The sequence below is a fragment of the Oncorhynchus masou genome, chromosome 19 (genome assembly GCF_036934945.1).
Source record: "Oncorhynchus masou masou isolate Uvic2021 chromosome 19, UVic_Omas_1.1, whole genome shotgun sequence".
In the NCBI taxonomy this organism is placed as follows: Eukaryota; Metazoa; Chordata; class Actinopteri; order Salmoniformes; family Salmonidae; genus Oncorhynchus; species Oncorhynchus masou.
The window spans coordinates 31,006,911-31,033,779 of NC_088230.1; the positions used below are offsets into that span (position 1 = coordinate 31,006,911).

The 26,869-nt window shown below is 42.2% G+C and overlaps 3 protein-coding genes across 3 annotated transcripts; 1 reads left to right on the plus strand and 2 right to left on the minus strand.

Moving 5' to 3' along the window:
- Positions 1 to 1,927: 1,927 nt before the first annotated feature.
- Positions 1,928 to 3,712, plus strand: LOC135505652 (potassium voltage-gated channel subfamily F member 1-like). Its single transcript, XM_064924700.1, has one exon. The coding sequence runs from the start codon at positions 2,237 to 2,239 to the stop codon at positions 3,710 to 3,712; it is 1,476 nt and encodes a 491-aa protein (XP_064780772.1). The 5' UTR covers positions 1,928 to 2,236.
- Positions 3,713 to 20,027: 16,315 nt separating this feature from the next.
- On the minus strand, positions 20,028 to 24,299 carry LOC135506169 (leucine-rich alpha-2-glycoprotein-like). The gene is made up of 2 exons (XM_064925647.1): positions 23,998 to 24,299; positions 20,028 to 23,672 (listed from the first exon to the last, which is right to left on the minus strand). Exon 2 carries the CDS (start codon positions 23,660 to 23,662, stop codon positions 22,646 to 22,648), a length of 1,017 nt encoding a protein of 338 aa, XP_064781719.1. The 5' UTR covers positions 23,663 to 23,672; positions 23,998 to 24,299; the 3' UTR covers positions 20,028 to 22,645.
- Positions 24,300 to 24,432: 133 nt separating this feature from the next.
- On the minus strand, positions 24,433 to 26,626 carry LOC135506170 (leucine-rich alpha-2-glycoprotein-like). The gene is made up of 2 exons (XM_064925648.1): positions 26,482 to 26,626; positions 24,433 to 26,193 (listed from the first exon to the last, which is right to left on the minus strand). The coding sequence occupies exon 2, from the start codon at positions 26,181 to 26,183 to the stop codon at positions 25,185 to 25,187; it is 999 nt and encodes a 332-aa protein (XP_064781720.1). The 5' UTR covers positions 26,184 to 26,193; positions 26,482 to 26,626; the 3' UTR covers positions 24,433 to 25,184.
- Positions 26,627 to 26,869: the final 243 nt, after the last annotated feature.

The window sequence follows — 26,869 nt, forward strand, 5'->3', positions numbered from 1 at the left end:
AATGTCAGGCAACACTGTAGGCTACACCTCAGTAAGCATGGACCGAAGCCGTTTTGGAGGTCTTTTTTTGGTGCAGTTCCGGACCGGCCTTGATTTCCACAGCCACGGACATTGATTTTTGGTCCAAACATAGACGTCTATAAATGACTTATGTTCAACTTTCATTGAGAACCAAAAATGAGCCTGATTTCAACACCCGGAAAACAGATATTTTCAGCATCTGTAAAATACGTATTTTCAGTGTCTGTAAAACATGTATTTTCAACATCTAGAAAATAAGTATTTTCAACTTTGGTTCAGAACCGAAAATTAACTTGATTTCAACATCCTGAGGGGGAGGCATTTTTTGGTTTTGCCTATGGCGGTAGAAGCCAAGGACCGGCCCTGCTTTCACTCCAAGGTTTTTTCTATGACCAGAATGAAGTTCAGTAGTTTTAACACCATAGATTAAAATCTAAAAGTGATTTTTTTTTCATGTGATTTCTTACAATGATTTTGCTTTGTTTGTTGCATATGCTTAAGGTTCCCATATTGCTAAAGTTATCCAATATTTGGATGTGTTCTTAGGAAACCCCCACTTGAGTTCTTATGATGTGGAATGATTGATTGCCTAAAATCTGTAGGTTATGCTATTCAAGGTGAAATAGAGCTGCCCCAGCTCCTTGTCTGTAACCTACACATTTCTTAGTGTAAAAAAAACTTCACAGGTGGCATTTCTAGATGAGCCAAAGTTTTGCATTTAAGCTTACAGTAGGATGGACTTTGTTTGTTGCTTAAATCAATAAATTATACAGTGTTGGGGAAGCTACTCTGAAAATATAGTTTACCAAGCTACCAATTACTTCACACTGGAAGAAGTTAGGCTACACTAAAGCTATCCTAAAGAAACATATAGTTTACTTCACTAAAGTTACTAAAGTTACTATGAAAAAGTACATCATTCACTACATACAAACTACTTAGTAAAAATCTGAATCTGAAATATCATAGACTACAAATTGCAAGAACAGATCACTCTGGAGTCAGGTGTTAACAGAATGTGTAATTTAGCCTACACAAAAACAATGTTTCAAGTGATAATTAGGCAAGTCTGATACCGGAACAAATGACATTTTTGCCTACACCCGTTTTATTTTTGCAAAAACGTAGATTTGAGTTCGAGTAGTTAGGTACATGCTACATGTCAAAAAAAGTAAATAACGACTGAAAACACTGCCAATATTTGAATTTAGTTCAACTACCACCAAGCTTCTGCAAAATCTAGTTTAGTTGAACTACGTGTAGTTGATTACTTCCCAACACTGAGAATATATAGGCTAATATTGATTCAACAAACCAATTTATATGGTTCGTGATTGCAACGTGAACTCATTGTCGCTAGATGGAGATACTAGGCAAGACTGTTGCCTTATGCCTCTGCGCATTTACGCACACTTGGGTAACCTAACATCCTTCCATAATATGGCCATTAAATATGTCCTTTTTCACTACAACATATCTTGTTGAAATGTATCCCTTGACAACAGAGATTTACCTTTCTTGACAGGCAATATATTTGTGCACACAAGCCGAAACATTTTTCAAAAGCTAGCCTGAGACAGATTTGCTTGTTGTTTTACCCTTGGGGTAGGCTACCTCCATGAGGAAATAGACAAATGGTATTGGACTGGTAGTGGGGACAATATTTTCTGCCATGTGATATATGTCCGTTTCCTGGCTAATGTCGTCTCTTTACCATAAAACACAATTTATTACAGCTCTCCTCCCACTTCCCCCACACTTCCCTGTAGCTCTCTGCCTCTAGTTACTCCACTATTCATTAGCTACCTCACATATTTATATTTGTTGTGACGCGTATTCTGGAAGACTGCGCACTGATGTACAGTAGTCCAACTTTTAACAGCAGGCACAGAGGCGCTCTCTTATTTTCTGGTGACGGACTAGTGGGAGAAGAGAAGCCTGTTCATTCGGCATTGCTTGCTTCAGCTCTACCCAAACGATACATGTGGATTTTTTTCCAGGTTCGAATTAAGCTTAGCCTATAGGCCTATACATTTGTGTCAAACATTTAAGAAGATCAGAAAACGTGTCGTTTTCCTTTGATGTTCTGCAGTCTTTTACGCACGCAGTTTCCTACGCAAGTATCCTAGCGTAGACTAGTTGCATTAATACAGGCCAACTATATTCATTCAGATTTTCTTGGAGTAAATCAACAATATAGGCTACACGGACAAGTATGTGGGGAATAACGAGGACGCGATATGCTGATTGCAATGGCTCGGAGGCCAGTGAGGAGACCGGGATTGTCCTGAATATCGGTGGAGTAATACAGGTGTTATGTGGGGATGTGCTGAACCGTTTTCCGGAGACCCGACTAGCGGAACTGTGGAACACCTCCAAGGGGTGTTTGGAGGACTTATCCTCGCTTTGTGACGACTATGACTCAGGGAAAGGTGAATTTTATTTTGACAGAGACCCGGACGCGTTTAAGTGTATACTTGAGCTGTATTACTACGGGGAGATACATATTAAACGGGGCATCTGTCCAATTTGTTTCGTAAAGGAGATGGAGTTCTGGAAAATCGACTTATATTTCCTGGACGATTGCTGTAAAGGCGACCTACAGGAGGCGGAGGACGAGCTTGCAGAGATTGCCGAGAAGGTTCAAACTATTCTGGTCGACCAGGAAGGGGACCCCTCTGCCAGGGGCTGGCAATGTTTCCAAATGTGCTTGTGGAAGCTTTTGGAGAAGCCAGAGTCGTCGCTGTCCGCGCGCGTCATCGCCATAGTGTCTTTCCTCTTCATCCTCATCTCCTCGGTGGTGATGTGCGTAGGCACCATCCCTGACCTGCAGGTGGAGGACGCTGAGGGCAATCACATGGAACACCCGATCTTGGAGGCCATCGAGACCACGTGTATCGGCTGGTTCACCGTTGAATACGTCCTGCGCTTGATATCGTCCCCGAATAAAGTGAAATTCGTCCTGTCCTTCATGAACATCATAGATTTCATGGCCATCATGCCCTTTTACGTGGTGCTGACTTTAACGTCTCTGGGCACGGCTATGATGGAGCTGGCTAACGTGCAGCAGGCGGTGCAGGCGCTGCGCATAATGCGCATTGCGCGCATCTTCAAGCTGGCGCGCCACTCCTCTGGGCTGCAGACTCTCACCTCGGCCCTGAAAAGCAGCTTCAGTGAGCTGGGGATGCTGCTCATGTACATGGGCGTGGGCGTCTTCTTGTTCTCGGCACTGGCCTACACCTTGGAGCAGAGCCACCCGGAGACCATGTTCACCAGCATCCCGCAGTCCTTTTGGTGGGCCGTCATCACCATGACCACCGTGGGCTATGGAGACATCTACCCCAAGACCACGCTGGGTCGGTGCAACGCGGCCGTCAGCTTCCTCTGCGGGGTGATTGCCATCGCGCTGCCCATACACCCTATCATCAACAACTTCGTCATATTCTACAATAAGCAGCAGGTGCTGGAGACCGCGGCCAAACACGAGATCGAACTGATGGCGCTGCGTTCCAGCGAGGCATGTGCAGAGGAGAGCGGGCCCCACATACAGCGCAGATCAGTCGGTGTCGCGGCCGGAGTGTGGGACAATGCCATACGCTCCTGTCACAGTGACACCTACATTCCCCTGCTGAAAGACCCCAGAGCAGGAGTACAAACCCCAAGCTTGGACAGAAGCTTTGACAGTTCATAGCTGAGTCAAATCACCCCTCTTCACAGCGCACAGCTTTAATGGACCTACAGTATATGCCCCAAAAACATCCATTGCAAGCTCACAAATGATAATAAAATCACGATAAAGAACTTGGTGACCCATTGTAAAATGTCTCAAAATATAAGTTCATTAGTGTAATAATGTCAATTTTCCAAAATACATGAACACATAATTTGAAAAAAAATATATAGAAAGAAAATACAATACAAGTATATGGGTGATGCAATTGTGTAAATAATAGAGTAGGAACTTGTGGTTATTGTAAATGTAGACCAAAGTGGTTGGTTCATGTTTACGCTGGACCATTGGTGTAGGCCAGGAGTCTCCAACCAGCAGTCTCCAACCAGGAGTCTCCAACCTTTTCTAGCATGAGAGCTACTTTTAAAAAACGAAACATGTGGCAAGTTAGTTTTTTTTCTAGCTTTTAAATGGGCACATTCTTCTCTTCTCCCCTCCCATGCACCTCTTCCTCGGGTCCTTTAAGAGAAAGTATTGCACTGTTTTCACTCTCAGTATACCTGGTAAAATATTTTTAATAAACAACTCTAAGGGGAGCCCTATAAAATCTGTGATTTCTTCCCCAAATTATGTGTTATATTTTCCTGAATTATGTATTCTCAGTTAGATTTTTCCTGGTTTTAGATATTATTATTTTTTGTTCACTCTCAAAATTACAATTGTTCATGGAGAAACAGCCCATGTCAATGCTTAAATCACATCAAAATATTGTATTTTTTACGTCTGGAAGAAAACGAACACATTTCTATTTGAGTGCATTTCCCCTTTAGTTGCACATCTGGCCCTTTAATTGCTCATCTGCAAGTGAGGAATGTGCTGTCTAATGTGCTGGTCTTGTGATGGTTCTGTACCACTACTGCTCATTTCATGGCAAATTTAGAAAATAACAAATAATAGATACAAATTATATACTTACTCATGATATACTTCTGCCAGGTACTTTAGTTTGCAGTTAACATTTAATTGAGAAGGTTTTGGGGAAAGTATTTCTGTCAACCCACAAGTGGGACAATGTCAATGTTGCTTTGATTGCGTAGTAGCTGGGAGCTTATGGTGTCTGATAATTGTGAGATTTATTTATGACAGTTTGCGGTGGAACACTTCAAAATTGCATGTACTTTCAGAATTGTTTGTTGAGCTACTCATAGGTGGGCTGCGAGCTATTGGTAGCTCACGATCGACCTGTCGGATACCCCTGGTGTAGGCCTATAGCCGAGGCTACTTGACAGTCATCTCATCTGTGATTGTGTAAGGTCTAAGTGCTGCAAGAACAGTACTCTGTCACTCCTCCTCTTTATAACCTTGGACTGACAGTCAAATGGACCTAATCACCGGTGTATTCAGAGCCAAAGTCTACGCCCCTTCATTGGTGATTGGTCAACAGTAGGGATTCTTCAATAAAAATCTGTTGTCATTCAACGAGAGAGGACTCGTTTTTATACACATTTTTTCATTGAGATATACTGCACCAAACATCTCCAAGGCAAAAAGGACCAAATTAATGACAGATTTCTTGAGTTTTCTAAGATTAATTCTGCATATTCTGAGGAAGTGTATACTAGCTATGACATCTCAAAATTGACAAACGGTAGGCCTACTATGGCCACTTTTTTCTTGTTTTTCAAGTGAAAGTTTAAGGGAGTATGTGAGCACACTCGTTTGATTCGGCTAGCCGACTTTGGCTAGGTACTAGCCGAACTGAAGCATGCTGACGCTTTTAAACTGCTGTGGGTAGGGAGAGAATGGGAGGGAGGACAGGAGTGGATGCAAGTTAGCAACAGCTCGTCAGGCTGTCCACCCACACACACACACACACACACACACACTTCCGCTTAGGGGCCCTGATCTCCTCCTGCAGTGGCCAGCATGCACTCACACAATGTCAGGGCTAGTGGGAGAGGCCTTTAACTCCCTGACAGGTGGAGCTATAATGTCAAATGCTCTTATTGTGTAGCGGGACAATGTCTCTCTCTCCCTGCCCCTCATACATGCATGAGAGGGAGATCGTCTCACTGCACAATGAGAGAAATTGATGCACACACGTATCCACCAGACTGATGCTTTAGGGCAGGGGTCTCCAACCTTTTCTAGCATGAGAGCTACTTAAAAAAAAATTACATGTCACAAGCTGCATTTTATTTCTAGCTTTCAAACAGGAACGTTCTCTTCTTTTTCTCCCCTGCATCTCTTCCTCAGGTCCTTAAATAGAACGTATTGCACTGTTTCCTGTCAGTATACCTGGTAAAATAATGGTTAATAAAGGGGAGCCTAATAAAATCTTTAACTTCTTCGCCAAATTATGTTTTATATTTTTCCCAAATTATGTTCTCTCGGTTTTATTTTTCCGGGTTTTAGGTTGTTTTTCACTCTCAAAATTACAATTGCTCAGAAAAAAAAACTACGAAATTGGATGTACTGAGTCCATGTCAATGCTTAAATCACTTCAAAATATTTCATTTTTTAGGTCTGGAAGAAAACAAACACATTAGGATGAGTGTATTTCCCCTTTAATTGCTCATCTGCAAGTGAGGAATGTGCTGTCTAATGTGCTGGTCTAGTGATGGTTCTGTACCAATACTGCTCATTTCATGGCAATGTTAGAAAATAACAAATAATAGATGCAAATTATATACTTTCCAAGTGTATTTCCAAATACATTCCAATATTAAACTAAAAACATATCTAAATACTTTCCTCCAAATGTCTTTGAAAGTAATTGAAATACCTTAAAAGAGTATTTGAGCCCAGGTCTCACACACACGTGTCACATTCAGCTGACTCACTGAGTCTGAATGTTTTCTTTTGAATCAATTACATGGATCAGTGTTGAGTTACACAGCAACCACCATTGTGATGATAAACAAATAGAGATATAATTCCTGTCTCAGCCCCCTCTCTTTCCCTCTGTCATTTTAGGATTTGGATTTCTGACTAATGTCCCTGTTTAAAAATAGAACTAAAGGAAGAACGAGACCTAGACTGACCCACTTGTTCAGTGCCATCAATTCAGATGTGTAACTGATATTATATTTGACCTTGAACTGAATACTTCATTGCAAATCAATGTTGCTAAACAGATCCAATACTATTCATGAATCTTAAAGGATTACTCAAAAACTAGTGGACTAAAGAACAAAATACTAAACGATAGCTTGAGTGAACTATCCCATTACAGTTTTTTCCAACTGCTTACACAAGTTTTCAAAACTGTCTCCTTTTTTCAAAACTCTACACACAATTCCCAAAACTGCACACAAAATGCAAAATGCCTCACATCTCCTTCAAAATGTAACACTGCATTCAAAATGCCATAAACACGTCAGAATGAAGCATTTGCATCAAATGGCAAACACTGCTTTCATAATAGTACATTTTTGGATATACCATGTAAACACTGTTGTTCTAAATCTAAAGCTCTTTGCTCTTTTATAGACTTATATCTACATTTCAATACAATGTTCTACAGTGAAAGTAATCTGCTGAGAGGGGTAACAAGTACACTGTAAACACCAATGCAATGTAGAAACAGAACATATTTATTAGGCCAAACATTACTGTTGTATACAGTAGCATACAACAAAACCATAAACATATGTAAACCAAAAGTATATTCTTTAGAATACAGTAAAGAACACAATTGTGTGTGGGGTCCCGGGGGGGTGGGGGGGGGGCAGTCCAGGAATTGGTAGGAGGGGGCAGTAAACAGTGCTAAGCTACGCTTCATCTCTTCTCCGGCCTGGGTCTGGCCACAATACATCGTCCACGTCACAATATACGTTTTCTCTTGCCAAACATCGAGGGAACATCTCCTAGCATGGTGTATCCAACCTTGGACAGAGGCAGCCTCTATGTCCCCACATGGAGGGAAGTATCTCCTAGCATGGCGTATCCAACCTTGGACAGAGGCAACCTCTATGTCCCCACATGCGTCCTCCATTGCCTGGAGAAGCGGCATGCGGGCATAGGGTTGGCGATCATACTCTTTCCAGCGCCAGGTTGAGAAGAATTCTTCTATGGGATTTAGAAAAGGTGAATATGGGGGTAGGTACAAAACTACAAATTATGGATGGGTGGCAAACCAGTTTTGGACCAGAACAGCCTGGGGGAAAACTAACATTGTCTCATAAAAATGACAAATCTAGCAGGCTCCTGATCTGGATCAGGGACCGGCATTGTGTAAATTGCATCCAGAAAAGTGAGCATATGGCCGATGTTGTACGGACCCAGTGTAGCATTGTGATGGAGGACCCCGTTTTGAGTGATGGCAGCACACATAGTTATATTACCCCCACGCTGTCCAGGGACATTGGTAATTGCCCTCTGTCCTATTCCATTTCTTCCGTGGCGCCTGGTTTTGGTGAGGTTGAAGCCAACCTCATCCACATAAATAAATTCATGGCAAATTACATGGGCATCCACCTCCAATACTCTCTGTAACAGACAAAATGAAATACAGATGAGTTAATATGGTATGTCTGAAGTACTGGAAGTAGTGTTGCATACATACCTCTACAAAGTCATGTCACATATTCTTGACTCTGACAGAGTTTCTCTCAAATGGCACCTTGTAAAGTTGTTTCATCGTCACTCGGTGCCGTTGGAGGATGCGTTGTATGGTCGACAGGCTTACAGCATTGATGTTGTTAATGGTGTCATTATTCAAGATATGCCCTCTTATCTCTTGAATCCTAATTGCATTGTTGGCCAAAACCATATTTATAATTACAGTCTCTTGTACATCTGTAAACAAGTGTCCTCGTCCTCCATGATGTCTTTGCCTTTCCACTCTGTACAGAATTCAAACACAGTATGTGTTCAGCATAGTAACTGTAAACAATGTACACGTTTTTTTTGTACAGCATGATAACCAACCTCATTCATTCAATGCAATGCAGTGAATGGGTGGCTTAGCGTTACACATGTTTATGCAGTACTATGCAGTCATACGTATTTTACAGTACATTACTGTAATGCTAAAATAGTCATTGGATAGTTGCATACTTGTTCTCATTTCTGAAGGTTCAAATAATGGACGTCACTGTAAATCGACTCAAGTTGGGCTGGACTCTCAGTCCAGCCTCTCTCATGATCAACAAGTGTTGCCCTAATCTCATCAGAGATGGCTCTCCTTACTTCTCTCCTTCCTTCTCTTCTTTGCCCTCATCCTCTTCTTCCTCTTCCTCCTACTCCTCTTGCTCTCTGTCCATTGTTGGCATACATTGTTCAAAACAGGTAATCTGACCTTTGACCTATTTATAGGCCTATACTACAGTAAACAGTAATTGGTTAGTGATAAGTTAAGCTATTAGTGTTTGCACATGTGAGGAGTGTGTGTGTGACCTGGTGAATAAGTGTAGCATTTTGATTGGTTGTGTTTGGAAAAGGAAAGCAAGTCACTTCCTGTTAGATATTTTTTGTTTTAGGTAGAGAATTGTGTGTAGTGTTTTGAAAAAAGTGTTTTATGCAATTGACAACTGAGTCAAAGGCTGAGAAATAGCTTATGGTTTTGGATATTTGGTGTGTAGTTTTGCACTTTGAGTGAGAGGTTTCAAAAATCATGTGACATGAAAAGATTGTGTGTAAGCAGTTGGAAAAAAACTGTAAGTAAAACAAATTTCTGGTGACATGGTATGTGGGTGGTATGTGGTATATGTAAACAGGGGAGCAACTTTCACTGGGGATGGGGACGGGGGACATGTCGCCGCCGCCTCCCCCCAAATTCTGAAATTGTATTTTTGTCCCCTCCAGTTTTATAATTGGAATGTGATACAAAATGAGACAATGGTGTGCTTTAGGACCATGCGGATGCCTCCGAGCAGTCGGGTTGTCTGTTTGGAGTGTTAATCTGACTTGATATTTTCAATAAAAATGATTTTGTTCCCCCACTTCTAAAACCAAAGTCGTGCCCCTGTATGTAAATTATGTCGAGGTATCGAATTCTGCATGAAATAGACAGTAGTAGCATTAATTTGAAAAAGGATGCTGGAAGGTAAGACACATATTCCCCACCTGGTGGGAGAGATATTTTCAGATGCGGGGAATGGGTAAGGTAATCTCCTAAATGATTGCAGATTTAGGAGGAATGGAAACCGTCTACAAAACCATTATACATTTTCAGAACATTGATATTTTTTTCCTGGACAGAAAAGTTTAAAAGCACGCATATATGCACTCAGAAGGCAGCTTGACTCATAGAGATCCGTGAAAACGCAACAAAAAAAGTTTCAATCGGACCTTTCTCCAAGCGAAAAGATTAAAATGGATATGACTTCTGAAAAACTAGACACAATTTTGTACTTTTCTGAAATCTCTCCATCTGCCACACCCTCCCCCCCCTCTCTATGTTAATTTCTCTATAGTAAAGATACATTTCCCCCTCAAACACACTATGGGGCCCCAGGGCCCTGTTGGGCCAATGTTCAATATGACGGAGATGAAATGTAGCCTACAGAACGAGTACAATTCCATTTCACGAAGAATGATAAGGAGGGACAGGGAATGGTTCAAAACTAAACATATCCAGGTGTTAGAATGGCCAAGTCAAAGTCCAGACCTGAATCCAATCGAGAATCTGTGGAAAGAACTGAAAACTGCTGTTCACAAATGCTCTCCATCCAACCTCACTGAGCTCGAGCGGCAAGGAGGAATGAGAAAAAATGTCAGTCTCTCGATGTGCAAAACTGATAGAGACATACCCCAAGCGACTTACAGCTGTAATCGCAGCAAAAGGTGGCGCTACAAAGTATTAACTTAAGGGGGCTGAATAATTTTGCACGCCCAATTTTTCAGTTTGATTTGTTGAAAAAGTTTGAAATATCCAATAAATGTCGTTCCACTTCATGATTGTGTCCCACTTGTTGTTGATTCTTCACAAAAAAATACAGTTTTATATCTTTATGTTTGAAGCCTGAAATGTGGCAAAAGGTCGCAAAGTTCAAGGGGGCCGAATACTTTCGCAAGGCACTGTATACTGTACTCGATACCATCTACTGTATCTTGCCTATGCCGCTCTGTACCATCACTCATTCATATATCTTTATGTACATATTCTTTATCCCCTTATACACACAAGTGTAAGACAGTAGTTTTGGAATTGTTAGTTAGATTACTTGTTGGTTATTACTGCATTGTCGGAACTAGAAGCACAAGCATTTCGCTACACTCGCATTAACATCTGCTAACCATGTGTATGTGACAAATAAAATTTGATTTGATTAAACCCCAGGGGCCACAGAAATTAGACTAAATGCAAAATTGTCATCAGATATAAATTAATCAATATAATTAGGGCCCATAACAATTAAAACCTCTTTCTGTAATTAACACGGAGAGAGAATATAAAGAATATAAATATAAATCTCTTGATGTATTTTCTTATAGGGCTCGTAAAAACTTTATGATTGCATGTCCACAATAACCTTTCAGCAGCATTGGAGATGATAGAGCTAATGGGAACATGGCGTGATGCCACGTCGTTGCTCCCGGCCCCGCGGAAACGTGTTTCACAGGAGGAGAGAACAGTGGTTGGTGTGTGAAGGAGAATAGCAATAAATGCTAGCTGAAGGACATTATGATATAGTCGCATACCCTCCTGTTGAAGGTTAAACAGGCCAAGCCATATGGCAATGGCTTGGCTATGAGCAGGCCTAGGGTGAACTGCTTGGAGGGATGGTTCCCCAGACCCAGGTTAATCTTCTACCAATGATGCAAATGACATTCATTGCTGGTCAAATAATCTCTTGTGGACTGCCTACGAAAATGAGCGTCTGACCAAATTAAATTACTGGGCACATGACAAGACCGTGAATACCCACACACCCTCCCCTCGTCTCTATGAGGCACTTTCCCCTCTCTAACAGTGTCACAGTCCTTTGCTGACAGACGAGCCAGGCGCAAAAATGTTTTACAGAGGACACACAGCGTCAGCCATGTTATTTTAGCGCTGTCTCAATTCAGTTGATACATTTTCAGGCTTATCATTAAGAAAATTGGTCACAAGAGACCGAGACCATAGATAGAAGTGGCTTTACAAGAGGCTGAGACCATAGAGATAGAATCAAATCAAATTCTATTTGTCACATACACATGGTTAGCAGATGTTAATGCGAGTGTAGCGAAATGCTTGTGCTTCTAGTTCCGACAATGCAGTAATAACCAACGAGTAATATAACCTAACAATTTCACAACAACTACCTTATACACGCAAGTGTAAAGGGATGAAGAATATGTACATAAAAATATATGAATGAGTGATGGTACAGAACAGCATAGGCAAGATGCAGTAGATGGTAGAGTACAGTATATTCATATGAGATGAGTAATGTAGGGTATGTAAACATTATATTAAGTTGCATTGTTTAAAGTGGCTAGTGATACATTCATTACATACATTTTTCCATTATTAAAGTAGATGGAGTTGAGTCAGTATGTTGGCAGCAGCCACTCAATGTTAGTGGTGTTAGAAGCTGTTTTTCAGTCTCTCGGTCCCTGCTTTGATGCACCTGTACTGACCTCGCCTTCTGGATGATAGCGGGGTGAACAGACAGTGACTCGGGTGGTTGTTGTCCTTGATGATCTTTATGGCCTTCCTGTGACATCGGGTGATGTAGGTGTCCCGGAGGGCAGGTAGTTTGCCTCCGGTGATGCGTTGTGCAGACCTCACTACTCTCTGGAGAGCCTTACGGTTGTGGGCGGAGCAGTTGAAGTACCAGGCGGTGACACAGCCCGACAGGATGCTCTCGATTGTGCATCTGTAAAGGTTTGTGAGTGTGTTTGGTGACAAGCCAAATTTCTTCAGCCTTCTGAGGTTGAAGAGGCGCTATTGAGACCATAAAGATAGATAGAAGTGGTTTCACAAGAGGCTGAGACCATAGAGATAGATAGAACTGCTTCAGGCAAGTTGCTGGTGATTCCCTCCACGACTGATTTTCTCATCGAGAGAGACAATTATATTTTATGAACCCGGAACAACCTTCTCTAGTGGTCTCGTCCAATGATCACAAATGATTTGGGTTTGAAGTAAAAAACATTATTGAGTGACTGTTTCATTAAGCGTAGGCCCATGGCTCCTCTAGGGCTTAATATTTATTTCACACGTTAGATTTACCTAGATATGCATTTACCATGAATCATTATGTAACAGCAAAGTCTGCATAATGACAATGAATGCGCCGAGACTAATAACTTGTAACACTCCCACTTGTGCGAATGTAACACTCCCACTTGTGCGATGTTGATGGAAATACTGTGCAAATAGCAATAAAACAAGCACAAATATACATGGACGGATGAACCTAAAGTTGCCAATTCAGATGGATGAAGTGCTTCAGTCTACAAGCATAGATGTAAATACTGTACATGAATCTGTACGTTGAGTAAGCAAGTACTTACTATACAGCTCATGATAAATTCCCATTCCCAAATTCCTGTCTGAATTCCTGTCCATCGGGAGGCATCCCAGGAAAGTCCAAACCTCTCAGACACTCCAAGGCCATTTAGTAAGTTTCTAACAACCTTACCATCTGTGATACTTTGTTGTCATCACCTTGACCCTGTTCTGATGTCATCGCCTTGACCCTGTTCTGATGTCATCGCCTTGAGCCTGTTCTGATGTCCTCGCCTTGAGCCTGTTCTGATGTCCTCGCCTTGAGCCTGTTCTGATGTCCTCGCCTTGAGCCTGTTCTGATGTCCTCGCCTTGAGCCTGTTCTGTTGTCACCACCTTGACCCTGTTCTGATGTCACCACCTTGACCCTGTTCTGATGTCACCACCTTGACCCTGTTCTGATGTCCTCGCCTTGAGCCTGTTCTGTTGTCACCAACTTGACCCTGTTCTGTTGTCACCACCTTGACCCTGTTCTGTTGTCATCACCTTGACCCTCTGTCTCCCGATTCTTTGAAGATCATGCTTCAAAACAAACAGGGTTGAAGAGCAGTAGACGCGTCGGTCAGGGGCCCAGAACCGGACCCCACTAAACCTGTATCAACAGCTGGATGCTCCATAATAGACGGCAGGTTAAATCCCACCAGGATAGACGGAGCCAGTCACACACACACACACATCTCTTTAGAAGAGATTATAAATGCATTTTATATGTCCCCTCACATCTTATCTATGAGAGCTAATGAAGTTGAAACGTTATTTTCTTTGAAATTATAAGACTTAATTATAGTGTAAGAGGGCAGAGAAGGTGTTGCTGTGTAGTATATATTTAGATGGCAGCTTAGGCGAGAGGACAAAGATATCTTAACAAAAAGCCACAGCACGAAGGTGTGTGGTCTAATTGCATAGCGCAGGGTCAGGGAGGAGGTAAAGGTTAGCCAGTATTTACTCCATTGCAGGCAGACTTCAGCGTGCCAAAGGGTGAGAGTGAGACCTGCCAGTCTATAACTATAGCCACTCTGTAATGAGCTTCCACCTGTCCAAACCGCTCAGATCTACAGGAGGGACTAAAGAGGCTCGGGGCCAACAACACTACTGTTTAGCCCTTCAACAGAAACGTGAAACCTGCCAGTTTCTCACTACTACTTTCTCTCATTAGCCAAAGCACGTCTCTGCCTAGTTGTGGCCGGTGTTAAATTCATAGTCTGTCATCTCTTGTCTCGTCAGGTGATTGTTTTGGCTGCGTTTAGTTCTCCAAGGTCAATGAGATGGATGCCTGGGCTGTACTGCTCTCTATCATGGCTCTAAGAGAAATGTAAAACAGCAGTGTGCTCAATTTAAGCTGTCCCAACATTCGCACTCAGACTTTCTTGTTTTGTGTGAGCAATAGAGTTGGATGATTGGCAAAGTTGGCTAGGGTCAATTCAAGTTTTCAATTGAGTCAATTCCAGGAAGTAAGTTGAAATAGAATTTAATGATCTGAAAATGGCCAGAAAAAAAATCTGTTGTTTTCAATTAGGGGGGAATTCTGAAGCGAGTTAAGAGTGTGTAAATGGAACGTAAAATCCCTTTTTTCTCTCTATGTCAATTCTGACCTTGAACTTAAGCAGGAGAATAGCATGCTATTCACCCTCTATTCCCTCGGGGTGGAGCTCAAGTAAATTAAGTTGTTTCTACAGATACACCGTATTCCGACATGGACTTTATTCCCTAATAATTCCATCATGAATAAAGTCTAGCGAAACTACCGGTTCCAAGTGGAAAAAGCATCTTTATTTTTGAAGACAGAAATAGCACCATTCTCCATGCACTTGTAATATACAACTTGATAAGAGCTATTGTTAACGGCTAAATGAGTCATCTGTTTGCAGAAGGGGATTGTAAATATAAATGACAATGGTTTTAGATCTAGTTTACCTTATAAATCGCTGGAGACAAATGTGAAACCAGTCATATGTCAACAATCTGAATCATATCAGCTGATCAACTTTCCCACAGGAATGTTTATGAGATGCTTTATGCTGAATTTTTAATGTACAGACTTTTAATTCTCAGGGATGGGCTCTCGAATGTCTTATAGGCTACCCCAACTTTCTCTGTTTCCCATTTCTATCATGTTAAAAATGAGTCACTATCGACCGTCAGTAGACCTAATAACCACACATATTATACTGTTAATTTACTGTTAGTTCCCTTCACTTGGTATAGTCTGCATTATCATTCCATTTATTTAAATAGTTTTTCGTTTACTCCATCTCCCACTGGGCACTGACGTCAATTCAATATCTATTTCACGTTGGTTGAACGTATGTCATTGAAATTAAGTGGAAACAATGTACCAGTCAACCAGTGTGTGCACAGTGGGTTGTTTCCTTTGTAAACTCCTTCACTGCTGTGTGGTTTTTGCTGAGGATCATTAGTAACATTTGATTATATATATTTTTAAAGACATGTGGGCTCATTAAATCGTTATGGAGCGGAGCGCAGACCAAGCAATAACAGCTTGAACCAGACGCATGGTGTAATACTTGGCCTCTTCATCACACAGTTCCATGGTTGGTGCAGGCAAAAGACAAAGGCTATTATACACTATTCTCCCTATTATAATTCTATGTAATTAACAGCTTCGCACCCCCGCAGCTGCTTGCCCAAGCCTCCCCAGCTTCTCCTTCACCCAAATCCAGATAGCAGATGTTCTGAAAGAGCTGCAAAACCTGTACCCGTACAAATCAGCTGGGCTAGACAATCTGGACCCTCTCTTTCTAAAATTATCCTCTGTTATCCTCTTTTGTAACGTCCGAGATCTCTAAATATTAGAAAGCTGCCGCGGTCATCCCCCTATTCAAAGGGGGTGACACTCTAGACCCAAACTGTTATAGACCTATATCCATCCTGCCCTGCCTTTCTAAAGTCTTCGAAAGCCAAGTTAATAAACAGATCACCAACCATTTCGAATCACACCGTACCTTCTCTGCTGTGCAATCCGGTTTCCGAGCTGGTCATGGCTGCACCTCAGCCACACTCAAGGTACTAAACAATATCATAACCGCCATCGATAAGACAGTACTGTGCAGCCGTCTTCATCGACCTGGCCAAGGCTTTCGACTCTGTCAATCACCGTATTCTTATCGGCAGACTCAAGAGCCTTGGTTTCTCAAATGACTGCCTCGCCTGGTTCACCAGCTACTTCTCAGATAGAGTTCAGTGTGTCAAATCGGGCAGTCTCTATGGGGGTACCACAGGGTTCAATTCTCAGGTCGACTCTTTTCTCTGTATATATCAACGATGTCGCTATTGCTGCCGGTGATTCCCTGATCCACCTCTATGCAGACGACATCATTCTGTATACATCTGGCCCTTCTTTGGACACAGTGTTAACAAACCTCCAAATGAGCTTCAATGCCATACAACACTCCTTCCGTGGTCTCCAACTGCTCTTAAATGCTAGTAAAACTAAATGCATGCTTTTCAACTGATCGCTTCTCGCACCTGCCCGCCCGACTAGTATCACTACTCTGGACGGTTCTGACTTAGAATATGTGGACAACTACAAATACCTAGGTGTCTGGCTGGACTGTAAACTCTCCTTCCAGACTCATTAAAAATCTCCAATCCAAAATTAAATTTAGAATTGGCGTCCTATTTCGTAACAAAGCCTCCTTCACTCACGCCCCGCCGAACATACCCTCGTAAAACTGACTATCCTGCCGATCCTCGACATTGACGATGTAATTTACAAAATAGCCTCCAACACTCTACTCAGCAAACTGGATGCAGTCTATCACAGTGCCATCAGTTTTGTCACCAAAGCCCCATATACCACCCACCACTGTGACCTGTATGCTCTCGTCGGCAGGCCTTCGCTACATGTTTGTCGCCAGACCCACTGGCTCCAGGTCATCTATACTTCTTTGCTAGGTAAAGCTCCGCTGTATCTCAGCTCACTGGTCACGATATCAACACCCACCCGTAGCACGCATTCCAGCAGGTATATCTCTCTGGTCATCCCCAAAGCCAACACCTCCTTTGGCCACCTTTCCTTCCAGTTCTCTGCTGCCAATGACTGGAATGAACTGCAAAAATTACTGAAGTTGGAGACATATCTCCCTCACTAACTTTAAACATCAGCTGTCAGAGCAGCTAACCGATCGCTGCAGCTGTACACAGCCCATCTGTAATTGCCCATTCAATCTAAGTACCTCATCCCCTTATTGTTTTTATTTACGTTTTTGCTCTTTCGCACACTAGTATTTCTGCTTGCACATCATCATCTGCACATCTGTCACTCCAGTGTTAATCTGCTAAATTGTAATTACTTTGCCACTATGGCCTATTTATTGCCTTACCTTCTCACGCTATTTGCACACACTGTATATATACACTTTTTTTTCGATTGTGTTATTGACTGTACGCTTGTTTATTCCATGTGTAACTCTGTTGTTGTTTGTGTTGTTTTGTTTTATCTTGGCCAGGTCACAGTTGTAAATGATAACTTGTTCTCAACTGGCCTACCTGGTTAAATAAAGTTGAAATAAAAAATAAATTACTTTTTTTATTTACATGAATCCTTTTCACCGTTTTCTTTCTGTCATGCATAAAGACGCCCTGAAACTATATTTTACATGATTTGTAAAAACTTTCCTAAACTTATATAATCTAGAATTGAAGCTGAACTGGAGACAAATATGCATATATTTAGATGGCTCACGACTGGTGCAGCGGTCTAAGGCACTACTGGAATTGTACCCTGGTTCAATTCCAGGCTGTATCACAACTGGCCATGATTGGGAGTCCCATAGGGTGGCGCACAATTGGCCCAGAGTCATCCGGGTTTGGCCGGGGTAGGCCATCATTGTAAATAAGAATTTGTTCTTAACAGACATGCCTAGTTAAATAAAGGTTAAATAAAAAAACACAATTAAAATATATCCCTAATATCTGAACCAGTTCTCTCAATATGTTCTCGTGAGTCTGTCGATAAAATTCTAACTGAAAGGTACACCATTTTTAAGGCTGGCTTAAGATACTGTACACGCACTGAAAACCCTATTGAATGAAGACTCAATGAGAAAATCTGTTCAAAGGGCAAGTGGGAGGATTTCAACTGTTGAATGAAATGTATTCAGAGCGTGCAAAGTAGCCGAATAAGTTAAATCTGAATAGGAACGACTGAGAACTGTAGCAAAGGTGTATGAATCAGCCCCTTAATGAACTGAATTTTCATTCACTGTCTGAATTGAAAAGAGAATTGACCCCAACCCTGAGTTAGACAGCAATATGCATTAATTATAATCCACATAATAATTCACATTTCCGATTGCTACAGGCCTATTTTCATGCTTTAGCAAATTAAGATCCTACACCTGTAGGCTATGATTGAGGTATGATGAGTAGGCTCACCCTTAAAGTAAATTTATGCTTGATCTGAAAATGTAGTCAGACGCTACATATTGAGGGTGTGACGCAATTGTGTGTGCAATTGAGGGTGTGACGCACATTTTGTAACAGTGATGAGGTATAGCTCTACATTGACAACATTTGTTGACGGTAGGTGGGGGTGGAAGGTCCTGTATACAAACTCACTTCCTTGACAACTTCCTTCAGAACAACTCTGCGCTGTTCTGCGAATTCCCTTGCAGTGCAGCCGTATCACCTTAAGTGCTGCACGGCCAATGCAGATGGCAGATTGACCATGTAGAGCCTTTAAACATGCTCTCTCTTTCTGTGTGTGCGCGTGTGTGGCTGCAGGTATTTAATGAGCATGTCTCTACCCCCTCTCACTTTTGATAGAGTTTTGAACATCTACAACAAATAAAATGACCATGAACTGTGGGATTTCAAGGGTGTTGACATAAGAAATCCGACATGTGGGGTCTATTGAAAATAAACGTTTCAATGCTTTGAGTACAGAAAAATTAAGTCTACTGTACATTGATAGGGCGTCATTGTAAATAATAACTTGTTCTTACTGGTTAAATAAAAATGATAGCGGGAAACAATACTGTTCTCCTTTCCCAAATTGCACCCTATTCCCTTTATAGTGCACTACTTTTTACTAGGACCAATATGGCTCTGATCAAAAGTAGGGCACTATGTAGGGAATAGGATGCCATTTGGGAGGCTAACCTCAGTAATTCCTGGCCTGTATTCAGAAAGAGTCTGAATGAATGCTGATCTACAGTAGGATCAGTTTGGCCCTTTAGATCAAACAATAGTATTTGTGTCCTACAGGATTGGGATAAATTCCATTTAAATGTAGTCAGTTCCGGAATTAATTTGAAATTCCAATTCCAAAATGTCTATGTAAAAAAACCATCACACATTTTTGGGGGGAATTTCAGTTTTTCTGAACTTTCTGAATTGAAATAGAATTGACCTTACACTGCTCTCGTAACAGCAGGGGTTAAGGTCCTGTAACGGCTCCCGTTGGTAGAAGGAGACCATGGCGTACGTTGTATTTTTATCGATGACACCAAAAAACCGACCGCGCACAGTTCTGTAAGGCTAAGACACTAAACTGAAAACAAGATCCCACAAAACCCAAACGGAAAATGACAACTTATATATGCTCCCCAATCAGAGACAAAGATAGACAGCTGCCTCTGATTGGGAACCACACTCGTCCAAAAACAAAGAAATAGAAAACATAGACTTTCCCACCCAAGTCACACCCTGACCTAACCAAACATCAAGAATAATAAGGATCTCTAAGGTCAGATGCGTGACAGGTTCATAGTTGTGAGCCATGATCCTTGCTTTACCACAATGGCACATGTATTCACCAAGGTGCCAGGAATCAGGCAAGACCTTAATGGAGGGAGTATTTATATAAGGCGCTGTAGTTCAGAAATGGAAGATGACAACCTATTCATCAGGTGCTATGAATCACGATGGGGTGTATATCAATCAAATATTTAATGCGTCCCAAATGGCACCTTGTTCCCTTTATAGTGCCCATAGGGCTCTGGTGAAAAGTAGTGCACTATATAGGGATAGGGTGCCATTTTGGATGAACACAATTTTCTATTCAATCAAACACTGTAAATCACAGCAATTCCATAAAGCATTTTTAGCCACAACTTGTTTTCATTACTATAAAGCACTTTAGCGTTCACAGCATTTTATTGAGATGCCATTCTCTACCCAAATGATTTTGACTGAAATATTTAGGTTGGCAAAAATACATTTCAGTTTTTCAAATGTAGAATATGAAGTTGTTATTAGTATTTATTTTACAAGGCAGAGTTATTGAGCACTTACTAGTCATACTCATATCACATCACCCTCATTTGGAAGATGAATTACATTTTAACTCTTCATCTTGTAATGAACCATGTTTGTTTGGCGTGCATGAAAAGCCCGGCCAATAACATTTTAAAAGACCTGCCAATAACATTTTAAAAACCCTGCCAATAACCTATTAAAAGCCCTGTTAATAACCTTTTAAAAGACCTGCCAATAATCTTTTAAAGGCCCTGTTAATAACATTGTAAAAGCCCTGCCAATAACCTTTGAAAAGTCCTGTTAATAACCTTTTAAAAGCCCTGTTAATAACATTGTAAAAGCCCTGTTAATAACCGTTTAAAAGCCCTGTTAATAACCTTTTAAAAGCCCTGTTAATAACCGTTTAAAAGCCCTGTTAATAACCTTTTAAAAGCAATGTTAATAACATTTTAAAAGCCCTGTTAACAACCTTTTAAAAGCAATGTTAATAACCTTTTAAAAGCAATGTTAATAACCGTTTAAAAGCCCTGTTAATAACCTTTTAAAAGCAATGTTAATAACCTTTTAAAAGCCCTGTCAATAACCTTTTAAAAGCCCTGTCAATAACCTTTTTTTTATCACTGTCAGTCAGCCATTACAGTGCGGCCCGATGCCAGAGCACACACTCCGTCTCGTCCATCCTGATCAGAGAAAGGTCACCTGTTCGTGGGCAGAACGAGCGTAGGACGCATAAAGATGCACTAGAGATCTCTTATCTTTGCAATCTTTGTCTTTGTCTGATGCCACCAGCTATTGAGGGCTTTTTCTCTTTTAAAGTGGTTAATTTCCTCTCCTATGATTGCCTTGGCAGAACATAGGTGCGTACCACCACCTACTGTGCCGGAGTGTGTAAAGTCAGAACACGTCAAAGTTGGTGATTTAATTATGAAATGTTTACTCAGGAGTATAATTCATTGGCTGACACCTCCTGCTGATTTGGATGGAATTATTTAATCCTTCTTTAACCCATAGCAAGTCCCACCCAGTTGGCTACTTCAAAATGGTTAAAGCCCTCAATTACGCTGTCCATGTTTAAACGGTCTTTGGCGCCCTCTATCCAACTCTATTGTACGATGCCGGGGGGAAACACTCCGGGGGGAAACACTCCGAGGGGAAACGCTCCGGGGGGGAAACGCTCCGGGGGGAAACGCTCCGGGGGGAAACGCTCCGGGGGGAAACGCTCCGGGGGGAAACGCTCCGGGGGAAACGCTCCGGGGGGAAACGCTCCGGGGGGAAACGCTCCGGGGGGAAACGCTCCGGGGGGAAACGCTCCGGGGGGAAACACTCCGGGGGGAAACACTCCGACGGCCGCTGCCGTTTCAGGAAGCCATGTTTTCTTCCGCTCTTCAGCAAATATTTATGATCAGGGTTTAATTTTCATTAGTAACCACCTCTGGAGACGTGGCTGCTGCTTTACAAGAGTCATAAATTATTGGGTCCCTCACTTACTGTGATCAAGGCCTCCTGAGGACAGAGAGGCCTGTGCCACATCCACAGAGGACAAACTCACTGATTCTCTCTCTCTCTCTCTCTCTCTCTCTCTCTCTCTCTCGCTCCCTACCTCTCTCTCTCTCTCTCTCCATTGATGCCATTAAAAAACAGGAGAAGAAGAATGAAGTGCATATACAAGTGAGACAATGCAGAGGGGAAACCACAAAGTATTACCACCAACAGAGACTAGATTCACCAGGCTGATTGACCTGTAGAAAAGTAGCTGTCACAAAGACATCCTGTCACAAAGGTGTCCATTTTCTATTCATGCATAGTTGTTGTCAACCATGTATTATACATTAGAACAACTGTTCAGGACAGGTCACTCAATAGTCTACTAGGGAGTTTATCGTGCAAAAACATTGAATATGATGCCACCTAGTGCCAGTGGACCGTCCTAAGGGTATCCACAAATATACAGAAGCCTTAATTGAAATGCAAGAGGTGTTTGTCTCAAATGTGTGTGTGAGTATGTAGGTGAGTATATATATATATATTTATATACATACAGACAGACAGAGAAAGACCTTTTAGCCAATCATAACACAGAATCATTTGCAGTTGTTACCTGAAGAATGGGCCTGTTTTATTTGTCAGTTTTGAGGCCGAGATCTTTCTCTGTCTGAGACACAACCGCTGGTCCTTAACAACCAGGGCACATTTCACCTCCTCCAGAAAGAACACTCTCCCCGGGGTCATACTGAGACACCTTCACAGCTCCCCCACCATCTTATTGTTTAAGTGAAAAATATAAAATAAATCAGAGTCCCAGCTCACTGTCAGTTAGTGACATAACTGATCGTTCCTTCAGAGACTCAGGGCTGGCACACCTGATGTCATCGGCCAGGAAAGCTTTCTTCTGGTTCTTCTGCAGCCACTTCCACAGGTCCTCCACCTTCTTATCACACACCCAGGGGTTCTGGCTGAAGGCCACCCAAAGATGGTTGCTTGTCCATGGGGAGGAGAGCTGCTCCAGCAGGGTGTTGGAGATGTGACCAAGCCGGTTGAAGTTGAGAAACAGGAACTCGAGGCGATGGAGCCCCTGGAGGAGAGTCGGGGGAAGCCTCTCCAGTTGGTTCTCCTGGAGGAAGAGGTGCGTCAGGTTTGGGGTGTTCCTGAAGGCGGAAGGGTCCAGGGCGCTGAGTTGGTTCCCCTCCAGGTTGAGCCTCTCTAGGCTGCTCAGAGGATTCAGTGCCCCCGCCAGGAGCTTCTCCAGGCGGTTATGGGAGAGGTCAAGGTTCTTCAGGTGGCGTAGTTTCTGGAACAGGGCTGTGGGTACGGCCGTCAAGTGGTTCCCTGATAGGTCCAGCCAGGTGAGGTTACTGTTGTCAGGGAGCCAATCAGCATCCACACCGCTGATCAGGTTGTTCTTCAGCACCAGGTTACACAGCGGAGCGTGGCTGAAGACATATGATGGCAGGAAGTGCAGGTGGTTCCCTGTGAGATCCAACGTGTGCAGGTGAGGGACAGCTCTGAGGAGATCTGAAGGAAGTGTGCTCAGGTTGTTGTAATATAGTTGGAGCTCTTTCAGAAGGGGCGTGGCCTGTAAGTGGTTGGCAGTAATCGTGCTGAGGTTGGTGGATTGGATGGACAAGGAGGTGGTGTTGCCTGGGAGACCATCGGAGGGGAACTGGGAGAGGGAGTCGTCACTGCAGACCACCTTGGTGTCGCTGGAAGAGAAATGGCAGGTGCACATGTCTGGGCAAGAGAGGGCGCCATTGCTACGGCTGCAACAACAGGTCAGCACACACAGAGGAAGGAGGAACCAGGTGCTCATCTTTCTAAAACTGTGAAACAAAGAGGTAGTTGGGCCTCAAAACATACATTATTTAATATTTGCAGAAGTGTATGTTAACGCAAAAGACATGGGTGACTCATAAATCATAAAGAATTCCTTAATGCTCTGTAACATCAAGTCCATTATACATGCAGTTGTTATAAAGGATGACACTATTCTGATCGGTATCTTTCAATGTTCGACATAATCACAAGTCGTAAATAATGCATAACAAATAACTTGAGTTATAGTTTTTTTCAGATACAGATAAAAGTATTGTTTGTCAAGAGGATTAAGACACGGTAATTAAATCAAAGTCCTTTAGTTCACCTTACCTGAAGTCTTGCTGTCATTCATGTTTTGTTGCCTTCATTGGCTTGCTTGTTTCATCTGCTCTTATGACTATTTCAATGCTCCTTATATCAAATGTGTGTGTGTGTGTGTGTGTGTGTGTGTGTGTGTGTGTGTGTGTTTGTGTGGTTCAGGCTATGCACCAGACAGAGTAAATAATGAGTGGGTTTAGATAAAGTCCACAACCTGTTTTTGTGGATTTATTGCAAAATGTAAACAAAGAAATAGAAACCTGGGCAACTGGGGAATTTCCGTTCTTAGTCATTCATCATACACTTATTTTTATTGCTGTAACTATTTTTGGGGTAGTTGAAAACATGACATGGGCACTCTACACAACAACGACAAAATATCATGTAAATTAGCAGTTGAATTTCAGCTATTTTTGTTACGTTCTTTGTTGGAATGAGACCAAGGTGCGCGTGGTAGGCGAACATTTTATTTCAAATGAACACCAAAAAAAAATAAAAAATACAAACCGACCGTAAAGTTCTGCAGGCTATACAGGAACTAACCATATCAAGATCCCGCAACTGAAGGTGGGAAAAAGGTCTGCCTAAGTATGATCCCTAATCAGAGTCAACGATAAACAGCTGCCTGTGATTGGGAACCAAACTAGGCCAACAAAGAAATAGAAACATGGATTTGCCCATCCAAGTCACACCCTGACCTAACCAAATAGAGAATAAAAAAGGCTCTAAGGTCAGGGCATGACAATTTGGTAATTTTTTTACAGGTCAAATATAAATTGTTGATGTGAACAAAGAGACTGCGGTGGCCTGTTGTTTGCATTTCCTTCAGTTATGTTCAGAGATTATTATCAGTACGTGTTTAATTAAGCCTTTAACATCTGACTACTTTTACAACAATTTTACTTAATACATCATTATTTAATAGGCATATTATTCAGTCAAGACGTGGGGCCAGTTGGTGGGGTATTTATACCCCTTTCTAACAGACTAAGGTGCTAGGACACCAAGATAAGTAATTTAAAATTCCAATTCAGGTCACTTTTTTATTTAAGTGGATGTGTGCATAATTATGATGAAAATACACAATATGCAATAGACCAACATTACCTTAGATTCATTTGAGATAGGAGTTCAATAGACCACAGTTTGAGATAGGTTAAAGTGATAATTTATAATCTGAGTGAAAAAGGTTTGATGGATCAGAGTCCTAGCTCACTGTCAGTTAGTGACATAACTGATCGTTCCTTCAGAGACTCAGGGCTGGCACACCTGATGTCATCGGCCAGGAAAGCTTTCTTCTGGTTCTTCTGCAGCCACCTCCACAGGTACTCCACCTTGCCATCGCACACCCAGGGGTTCACCGTGAGGTCCAACCCCTGCTCATCAATGGAGTGAAGTTGGTCCAGCAGACCAGGAGGGATGTGGCTCAGCAGGTTATCATCCAGACTCAGGTGAGCCAGGTTTGGGAGGCCATGGAACAGGGTTGGTGGCAGTTGTCCAAGCCGGTTCTCCAGAAGAAACAGGTGTGTCAGGTTGAGGTTGTTACTGAAGGTAGACACGTCCAGGGTGCTGAGTTTGTTCCCCTCCAGCGTCAGCCTCTCCAGTTTGGTCAGAGGGTGTAACAAATTTGGCGGGAGCTTCTCCAGGCGGTTATGTGAGAGGTCAAGGTTCTTCAGGTGGCGTAGTTTCTGGAACAGGGCTGTGGGTACGGCCGTCAAACGGTTCCCTGACAGGTCCAGCCAGGTGAGGTTACTGTTGTCAGGGAGCCAATTAGCATCCGCACTGCTGATCAGGTTGTTCTTCAGCACCAGGTCACGCAGTGGAGCGTGGCTGAAGACATTGGCGGGAAGCTGATCCAATGCGTTACCCGAGAGAGCCACCGAGAACAGGTGAGGGACACCCCTGAAGAGATCTGATGGAAGGGTGCTCAGGTTGTTGTTGTACAGGTAGAGCTCCTGTAGAAGGGGTGTAGCTCTCAGGTGCTGTTCTGAGATGGAGCTGATGTTGGTGAACTGGATGGTGAGGGAGGTTGTGTTGCTTGGAAGACCGTAGGAGGGGAACTGGGTGAGGGGGACTTCATTACAGACCACCTCTGTTTTTCTTGGGGATATGTAGCATCTGCAAAGGGCTGGGCAAGAGAAGGTGCCATGGCAACAACATGCCAGAAACAGGAGAGGAAAGAGAAACCAGCTCTTCATCACTAAGGCACTGAGCAAGGGAAAAGAGAGAGAGATGCTCATAAATGTTAGTTATTCTCCTGTCGGGAAATAAAAATTGCTTTGCAATTAAAATGCAATTGCTAAAGTGCTGTGCCTATAATGTTATTACAAACGTAAATAATTGATTTGATTACATTAAATGTGGATATTTCCAACTACAGTAGGTTACATTTCTCAGTGCTTAGATCACTAGTATAGGCTAAAGACATGTCCTTAGGCTTCTGTCCAAAACTATGAGCATATTGATCAATAAAAATATCTTTGAAATTTCACTTACCCTGGTTTTATAATAGTCTCAAATGATGCTGTAAATTATACCAGCTCCTGTTTTGTATCGTCCAGTCAGAATGGTTTCAACATTGTAGACGGGAATTAGGAAGGTGGATAGCCTGCCCTACAATCATTAATCATTGAGTAAATAATGAGCGATCAGCACTTGGCGGGAACAAACAGTTCCAAAAGTGAATCACGAACCTCTGGAGAAATAGGCCTACATTCATCTGTGTCATATTTCTTTCACGTTTTTCAAACTCACTGACCATCATATAGGCAGGCACAACTATAACTAAACATACAGCATATAGGCTACTGTTGTAACTGTATAGTTTGTCATCCATGTAATGTAATATGACGCTTCTTTGAAATACAAGCCATACAAATTCGGG